The sequence below is a fragment of the Ricinus communis genome, chromosome 8 (assembly GCF_019578655.1).
Source record: "Ricinus communis isolate WT05 ecotype wild-type chromosome 8, ASM1957865v1, whole genome shotgun sequence".
Classification (NCBI taxonomy): domain Eukaryota; kingdom Viridiplantae; phylum Streptophyta; class Magnoliopsida; order Malpighiales; family Euphorbiaceae; genus Ricinus; species Ricinus communis.
Window position 1 is genome coordinate 24,311,131 of NC_063263.1, and position 9,634 is coordinate 24,320,764.

General features: G+C 32.0%; 1 protein-coding gene across 2 annotated transcripts; it reads left to right on the plus strand.

The window, feature by feature from the left end:
* The first annotated feature begins 205 nt into the window (after nt 1-205).
* LOC8281562 (putative axial regulator YABBY 2) lies at nt 206-7,688 on the plus strand. 2 transcript variants are annotated; one of them, XM_015717278.3, is made up of 6 exons: nt 206-485; nt 3,000-3,119; nt 3,654-3,780; nt 5,661-5,709; nt 5,859-5,934; nt 7,233-7,688. In XM_015717278.3, exons 1-6 carry the CDS (start codon nt 417-419, stop codon nt 7,365-7,367), a joined length of 576 nt encoding a protein of 191 aa, XP_015572764.2. In that variant the 5' UTR covers nt 206-416; the 3' UTR covers nt 7,368-7,688. The 2 variants fall into 2 exon arrangements, with proteins under 2 accessions (XP_015572764.2, XP_002515880.2); XM_002515834.4 differs by having other exon boundaries at nt 207-485; nt 3,657-3,780.
* Nucleotides 7,689-9,634: the final 1,946 nt, after the last annotated feature.

The window sequence follows — 9,634 nt, forward strand, 5'->3', positions numbered from 1 at the left end:
CGCACATGCCTCTCTCTCTCTCTCTCTCTCTCCATAAATCCATAATCCAACTTTCTCTATAAAAAATATTAAGATTAAATAAATAAAATAAATTTGAAAGATTAAAAGAAAAAAAACCACTAACACCCCACTTCCATCCCAGTTTTGCCCGACCAGTCTAGTCCCATCCTCATCTTTCACATTATTTTGTACGCTTCTCTCATTCTCTTCACTTTCTCTCTCTTGTTGTAAACAAGTTATAATAATTTTGAAGCTTTCAATATTTATCTTCCTTCTTTGTCTTTGTACCCATTTCTTTATAAAAGTTCTTGATCTATACCATCTTTCTTATATTGTCCATCTTTCTCTGTTGTTTAACAATTCTCCTTGATCTGCGACAACCCTTTATTATCTACAAACTTTTAAGCATTAATAAGATGTCATTGGAATTGGTTTCTGAACGTGTTTGTTATGTTCACTGCAACTTCTGCAACACCATTTTAGCGGTACACCACTCATCACTTCTCTCTCTCTCTCTCTCTCTCTCTCTCTCTATATATATATATATATATATATATATATATTCTGATATATTATTTCTCTTTTTCATCACCAACATCCAAGCTTCTTGTCTCATACATCTCCAGAGTTGAATTGGCCTTGAAACCATCACGTTCAATCATCTGTTAACTTTTCTTGTTGGTGAAGAAGTTTTGGTCTTTTTCTAGTCATATAGAGGAAATTCAGTTGAGAAAACTGGTGATTATCATAAGAGCATGAAGATAGAAGATTGGGTTATCCAACTTCCACAATCTTTTGTAATGTCTTAAATTCTGGTTTAGAGTTTCCCTTGAACCATCATGGATCAAAAAAATTTCTTTGATTTTACTTGGAAATAGCTCAAGAATCCATCTTTTGCCTCATATTTTATGATCAATTCGAACTGGGCTTTCCCCAAAAACCTACAAAATGATGATAGTCCCTCTTATTCGCAAATACAAGAGCGTATACGATTTGAAAGCTCATAAGCTCCAAAGAGTACAATCTATGACAACCCAGAAGAGATTTAATGGCCTTGATGTTGGTGATGCACCCAAGATAGAAAAAGACTAAGTTAGGTATATTACAATTTGAAATGGTTATAAGGATGAGACTAGAGAGCTGCACAAACGGTCTTCTTGTTTTGAACCATTATTTTCTAGGGCTACATTTAGGCGTTAGGGTTCTTACAAGGTCATGGTACAAAGAGGGATTTAGAGAGGCTTTTCTTTTTTCTTCTCTTTTTCCCCTTAGCTGTTGCAGATAACTTTAGACAGTTCCACTTTCATATGTCATGCTACTCTATTGAATGGCAGCTGTCACTTTTGCAATGGCTTCTTTTTTTTTTTTCAGTTTCAATTCATTATAATTTCGTGACGATCTTTAATTTGTTCAAGATCTCTCTCCCTTGATCTCTCTCTCTCTCTCTCTCTCTCTCTCTCTCTCTCTCTCTCTCTCTCTCTTCTGTGGAGATGGGTGCTTCTGTTGCTGCACACTAAGGGCACTGAATAAGAATCATTACTTTCATCACAAAATATGATCAAGCTTTTGTTGCATATTTTCAGGTCTGTGTCTGATCTTTAAGTACAGAAAGAGTGTCTATCTTTGTTTCTACAACAAAATAAAATTGTGGGGGAGAGAGCTATCAAGAACAGAAGAGAATCATGGCTATCCAAGCCAGTCATAGAGAGAAAAGAAAAATTGCTTTATAGTACTCTCTTTCATCATAACAATCCTCTGTTGAAAGAAAAAACACCATCTAAAGAGAGAGAGTTTTCTCCTTTTATCTCTTTCGTTCTTTCTTCTCTACTTGTCTCTTTACGGAATTGGAGATCCTAAGCAGTGCACAAAGATCAGTGAATCATTTCTAACCCATTATACATCTTCTCCCTCCCTCTCTCTCTCTCTCTCTCTCTCTCTCTCTCTCTCTCTCTCCTTCTATTCATTGCCATCTATGATAACTGTGTTTACTGGTCATAAGTCTTTATGGTTTCCCTTCTAGTCACGTCCCTTTCATTTCCCTCTCTGTATATGTGTGTTTGTAAGTGATGCCCATTTTTTTTTTTCTAAATCTTTTAGCATCTTGGCTAACTGTGTCAGGAGAAAAAGTCATGAGCACCGAAAGGAAGGAGAGTTTTTATTTTCTGATTTTAATTTTAATTTTTATGGGAGAGAATAGCATTTAATTATAAGGTCTAGTCCTTATAGTTATTACCCATGTGAGGTGTCTGTGTGGTCAGTGATTAACTGGGAACAAGTGCATTCGATCTTTACATAGATAAAAAACAATTCTCACTTCAAAACCCAGCCCACGAAATTACCTAAATCAATGTTAAGAGATACAATTCTTGCAGGGAAAAAGAAATTTCTTCTTTCATCACTTTCCTTCCTTCTCCTTTCCATTCTCTTTTCCTATTCTTTGTTTTCCATATATGCTTATAATACTCAATTTTGCAGCCCTATATTGTGGTTTCTTCCTTCTTTTCCCTTTACATTTGTTCATTTTCATTATGATATGCTTGTTTCTAGACTTTGTTTTTCATCTTTTCTGAAAAGGGTTTCTGTCTTTAGCATTGACATGGTGGTTTCTAACTACCAAGGATGACCTAGGTTAATTTACTTGTTAGCAACCTCTCAATGTAGACTACTGATTTTCTGCATTTTCATGCAATGGTGCTACTGCTTCTTTTCTTTTTATTTCTTTGCTTATCTGTTTATTTGATGGTGGATCCAACCTGGTCTAACACACATGGTCAAATAAAAGAGTAGCTATATAGATATAGCTAAATGGGTAGTTTTTCTTCAATGCCTAGTTTTGGATGCATGCTAGGGTTTCTACTAGATGCTGAGCAGATGCTTATTAAGAGTGTATATGTCTGTATGAGAGAGAGAGAGATATAGAGTAAGGTGTGCTTGTGCATAAACAAAGAAGAGGACTTGATGTTTAAAAATGATTGGTGGTGTTGTTTTATTGTGTGCAGGTTAGTGTTCCAAGCAGCAATCTACTCACAATTGTGACGGTTAGATGTGGGCACTGTGCCAATTTGTTGTCTGTGAACATGGGTGGTTCACTTCAGACATTTCCTCTTCAAGATCCTCAGGTATTACTTCTGATTCTTTTCTCCCCTCCATTTAAGGACATTTTATGTGTTATTCTGTGCCTGAATATTATATTTCTTTTAGTATTTTTTTTCTCTCTTTTAGGAATTAATTTTATTTAGCAATCTATATGCAGATTCGGATTCTAGTATTTGATAATGGAATGTGACTGAGTTTTTGGGTTTTTGATTTTCCAGAAAATAAATACAAGACAATAATTGTTCATTCATTCCATTCACTTTTGATTTGACTTGTCTTCTCCCTTATTTTTATTAAAAAAATATTTTCTTTTTCCGCATTGGGTCTCTTTTTGTTTTCTATGTCTTATTGATTAATTATGGAACCCTTGATCACAAGCAAGCTAAAAAGTTATTGTGGGATGAGACTAATAAAGACCCACAAATGCTTGTTATTGATTTTTGATATCACTTGTAGTGCAGGGGTTTAAAGCTCAGTTTTCATTATTATTTTGTGTCATACAGTACTTATATACTAGCTATTTTCAACATGTTCTCTCTTTCTTTTTTTTGGATCAGCAGTCACAGAAAGTGCAGTTAAACTCTGAAGATCTAAACAAGGATACTGGGTCATCTTCCAAATGCAACAAGGTCACTTCATTTGAATCTGCTGATAATGAACCACCAAGAATGCCTCCCATCCGCCGTGAGTGTCCTCTCTCTCTCTCTGTACAGCTTTTGTATACTATATAAATGCAGTAATATGTTAAGTAATGATGCCTGTACCATTAGTTGAAGACAGGAATAGATACTATATTGATGTTAATATGTTTAATTGATAAGCTGAAGGTAAATGCATAGCCAACTACTTGGGCTTAAGTAATGGTTGGACATTTAAAAGAAAAAAGAAATAAAGAAAATGGCTCTTCTTCATGACCTGACAAAAGTAAATAATCTTTGGAGTGATAGATGAAAAATCTGATCTAATCTCACTCCATGCATTCATAGATAACCCATCTACGATGTTGACGTTACGTAACAAATGTAACTGACTATTTATTAATAACACTGCCCTATAACATCCTACAAGGACAACACAAATTATTAATTTCAAAATATTGCCTGGCCTTTCTTTTATTTTCAGAATTAAAAATGCTCCCTCTCTGCTTGTGGCATTTTGCTTGGTCAGTACGGGAAATGTCACATGGCTAAACCTGTAACGTAAATTTCCTATAAATTCATCAACTGCTAACGGATGGATAGCTACGTAGAATGTTACACTATATTTAGGGTTAAACTTGACGATTTGTCAATGTAGGGTTCATGATTGGGATTAACTTCTACGATCTCTTGTAGTGTATCATGCACAATATTTATCATGCACATAGTTTTCTACGATCTCTTTGTATTTTAATGTTAGCCCTTGTATGGTTTGCAGGACCTACTTATCAAACTGCCTCCCCTTGAGTAACTTTATGTATAAAAGGGGAATGCACCATTCTACGTTCTAAAGAAATTATGGAATTTTTTATTTATAGAAAATTATGTTAGTTTTTTAAATAATTTTTCAAACGAAAAATAGAAATTGTGTTTACTTATGCTATTTTTTAAAACATAAAAAATAGAAACAGTTTTTCATGTTTTTAAAATTATAATCAAATCTTAAAAATTTTAAAAATCAAATTTACCATATTTTTTATATTTTTCTTTATATAAAAAGTCACTTGTTTTTAAATGAAAACAAAGAATTTTCACTTTATCTGTTCAAAGTTACCTTTTAAATTTAAAATATTACCCAAATAGAAAATAAAAAGTTTTTTATATAATAGCAAGTAAATATGTTTTACAAACTTTTTAAATTTTCTATGAATTTCCATTTTCTTTAAAATTTAGCAAATACAAATAGAAAAAATTCTCTACAAGTAAATAGGTTTCTATTTTCTAGGAAGTTAAACAACATAACTCTCTATGATTCTTGATATCATTATAATTAGTGGGCTAATGAAATGCTTAGCTTGGGAAATCCTTATCTAGTTTAGGTATATATTCCATGTATACATAAAAATTGATAGATAATTGAGATATATTTGTTATTTTTAAATAATTGAGTATGTTTGAATTATCTAAAGTTAAGATATAAAACACTAATGTGTGTGTTATTCTCATGTTGGTTACAGTTTATACAGCTTGTGTGACTAAGAATTTTCCAGATGTTGCCAAACAATAATTTCACGTCTATTTGAGATATCTTAGGGTATTTAAAAAGATTTGATCTAATAGATTCTTTTAAATTTTTTATAAGCCACGGTTGTCAAACTTGTTATTAGAAAAAGAAAAAAAGTATTACATTATTTTTAAAAGCACTTTTACCGATCACAATCCTGAACTGAGCTGCAAATGTTTTATTTATTATTTCCAATTTCTTAGGATACAGATTTCTATCTTTGCAATATGCCTGAAAGAGTCATATGAGAACAAAAATTGTTGGACTTATGGGAGCACTAATTTAATTTATACTAATTAAAGCTGGTTTATATATTATGTCTTGGAATCATTTATTTCTTAATTTGTTATGAAAAAATGCAGCCCCAGAGAAGAGACAACGTGTTCCTTCTGCATATAACAGGTTCATCAAGTAAGTTCAACATCCCTTCTTATTTTAATCACATTTTAAACATGATACTCTCTTTTTTCTGATTAATGCAAAAGTAGGAGTTGGTCTTGATATTGATAGGCTAACCATAGCTTTAAAACTGCATTTACATTCAATGTCACTTTTTCAAGGGAGGAAATACAAAGGATCAAGGCCAGCAATCCTGACATCAGCCACAGGGAAGCCTTTAGCACAGCAGCAAAAAATGTAAGTGTATAATACTTATCAAAATGTATGTATGTAGGTATGTATGAATTAGCATATGTTAACCTTACAATTAAGAACAATTGGCTGTCTAATATGGTGTCATTTCTTATCAATGTTCTTTAATGTCTGTGCCATATTTTCAAATGTTACCTAACAATCATAAGTAAAAAAAATTTAAAAATTTTATTTGGTATATATGCATTTCCCGCTTATATTTTAAATAATATAATATGTATCAATCATCTAATATCAAAGTGTAAAATACTCATATATACATGTCACTTTCTTATTTATTATGTAGCATACACCTGATAGATAACAACTTGCCAAAAATCTTATATACTATTTACTCTTTCTACAAAGTGGGATGCTGCACCATTTTCTGATGGTAAGTTTACACCCCTAAAAGAAATACTCCAGCAAGTGTTTAGATATGATCCAAGGATATGCCCAAAATAAGACAAGTGTCTTCCAGGTAAGCAGCTGAGCTTTAGGGTTGGTGCTTTCATAAATTATTGTTAGGGTATTGTAATATCACACACATAAATATCCATAATAGCAACAGCAATTTCAGTAAACATATCCTTTTTAACTGGCTCCTACTACAGTTCATACTCGAGATCTTATAGCTTTAGAGATGAGTCTAGTACTAATAAGCTAAAAGCTATTACATCAAATCAAAAGCTTTTTAAATTTAAATATTGCGAGTGTAAGATCAGAAACTAGAAAAGAGACTAGCCATGGAAAAGAGCAGGAATCGTTTTAACACAAGTAATCCCTCTATATATGTAGATATGAACTAATAAAGAGAGATAAGAATTTGTCTTAATCTCTAACATATACATGTTTTTCAATTATGACTGCTTTTGTTATTTCAAATTTTCATCATTGATAGGATACGTTTCCACTTTTGGAGGGATGTGTTTGTTTCTATTCTCTAATCTGTATGAACAACTTGACAGCACAAAAGACATTTCTAAAAATGTGCATCAGTGGTACAAAGTTGCTAGGCTCTTTAACTGATATACATTTACACATACATTGAGACATTCCAGTGCATAAGACTCCCTGCTCTGCGAGGATTAAGGAATGTTTATATAGCATTTTAAAATAGATTTTCCTTTTTCTTTTTTCTTTTTTTTTGTTAATTGCAACTCTTGATCAGTTTGAAATCCAGTTATTGGTTCCATTTAAATTTAAAGTACTAGCAGAGACTGCCTTTCGCATAAACTAATGACTGATGTGCATATTCATATCTATATATATATATATAAAGAAAAAATGAATTTGATCTGCAGTGGGCACATTTTCCTCACATTCACTTTGGGCTGAAGCTGGATGGGAACAAGCATGCTAAAATAGACCATCAGACATTTGGAGCAGAGAGTACCCAAAAATCTAATGGATTGTATGAGATCAATGGTACCCTGTGAGTAGAAGAAGACGAAGAAGAAGCAGGAGCTAGTTTTCACTATATATATATATATATATATATATATAATATGTATGTATAATAATAAAAGTTATGGTAATGAAAATAACTTTGAAGACAAAAGATAGAACAAATGAGAGAGGTTGAATTGAAGTCTCTCCTAACCAAATAGGAAAGCCCTCTTGAAGACCTCACCCTTTATCATTTCATATTTCTTTTTTTTAATCTTCATTATCATAATATTTATACATAAATATGTGTGTGTTTCTCTTTTCTAACACTTTTTAAGAAGTGACTGCTATTCTAGTGATTGTTGCATTTATGTCTGGACCTATTTATTTTCAATTTTCCCTTAGTAAATAATATTCTGTAGAACATTGTGCACTTCTTTTATGTCTATATAAACAAATATAGAGTCTCTCTCACTCGCTCTCTATTCCACAGAGGACAAAATGGATAGCCACCTTGTCTACTGTTGTGTGTGTGTGTGTGAGAGAGAGAGAGGGTGAGAAAGAGAGAGGGAGGACCGCTTAACCAATATGACATTCCATGATTCTGTGTTATATCTAGAGGGTCATTAAGTTCATACCATATTCTGAAGAATTCTCTGCTCTGCTCTTCCGGGTTTATTATATGCAACTTCTTATTAATGACTTCCACTGTTTGTGTTTTTTATAAATATAAAAAGTAAAAGGTTTATCTATTTCCGTGCAGTAAAGAGCTGTAGTATTACACATGCATTACGAACACTTGAGGGTTGATAGATACAGCTCTTGACGTGCCCTCCTGTAGACTGCAGACCTACTTTGGCTTTATATGTTACATGATCTATGTACCCAAAATAAAATTATCTGTTCTTAAACAAAGGGAACAAACTAATTTTACACTGTCCAAAAACAATTGGATTTCAATTGTAATTGGTTGAGCTGGTATAATTGTATAGGTGGTCCAGGCCTTTGCTGTAAGATCAAAAATAAATTCGAACTCCAATTGGGTGCCGCACATACATATTATATAAAAGTATACACACATCAAACATCCATGTTTTGCAAGTGATACGTACCATATATATATATATATATATATATATATATATCGCGTGGTGAAATCGGTAAGTAAGTTGCTCTTAAGAAATAGTGCTAGAGCATCTCAGTTAAAGTCTGAGTGGCCATATATACTAGAATAAATTGAAATTTTGATTTGTAATTAAATATTTTGCAAGTGATACGTACCACATATATATCGCGTGGTGAAATCGGTAAGTAAGTTGCTATTAAGAAGTAGTGCTAGAGCATCTCAGTTAAAGTCCGAGTGGCTATATATACTAGAATAAATTGAAATTTTGATTTGTAATTAAATGTTTTGCAAGTGATACGTACCACACACACATATACACATATACATACATACATATATATATATATATATATATATATATATCACGTGGTGAAATCAGTAAGTGAGTTGCTCTTAAGAAGTAGTGCTAGAGCATCTCGGTTAAAGTCCGAGTGGCCAAATATACTAGAATAAATTGAAATTTTGATTTGTAATTAAAGAGTCTTTTAATTATTAATATTTAATAATTTAATTTAAAATTTTTAGACAATTTTTATAATATTTTCAACTTTATGGCAGGATAATAATTCTAATGATCACTTAATTTTGCTTTAAGTTTCATTTTGGCCGTTGATTGCCTTTTCGTTTTATTTTGGTCATTAAATTTTCATTCGGTAGCAACGGTGGTCACTACGTGGTGAATATACACAAATATATTGACGTGTTTAAAATATTATATAATTATGTGACATGTGTCTAATCTTAATCCTAGTCATCTTAGTCAGATTAGTGGTTAGATCAAAACAATGTAATTGCATTAATGTTGAGACAATGGGTTCATTACAAATACAAAGACCACATGGCAACAAATGACATAATTTAACGAAGGTATTATAGCACATTCATCAAAATAATGAGTTAAAACTAATCTAACTAGGATAGTGGCTAGGATTAAGCTTTAGATTTGTGTCGCACAATTGTAAGGCAACTTAAACATGTCATATTTTGTATATTCAGCACGTAGTGATCACCGTTGCTACTGAAATAAAAGTTGAATGATCAAAATGAAACCTAAAGCAAAATTAAGTGACCATCAGAGTCATTATTTCTATATTAACTCATATATCTTTTTCGGGCGTGTCATTTATAAGTACAATTCATTTGATAACTTTAATAGTCAATGAATTCGTTGAACTATATTATATATAATTA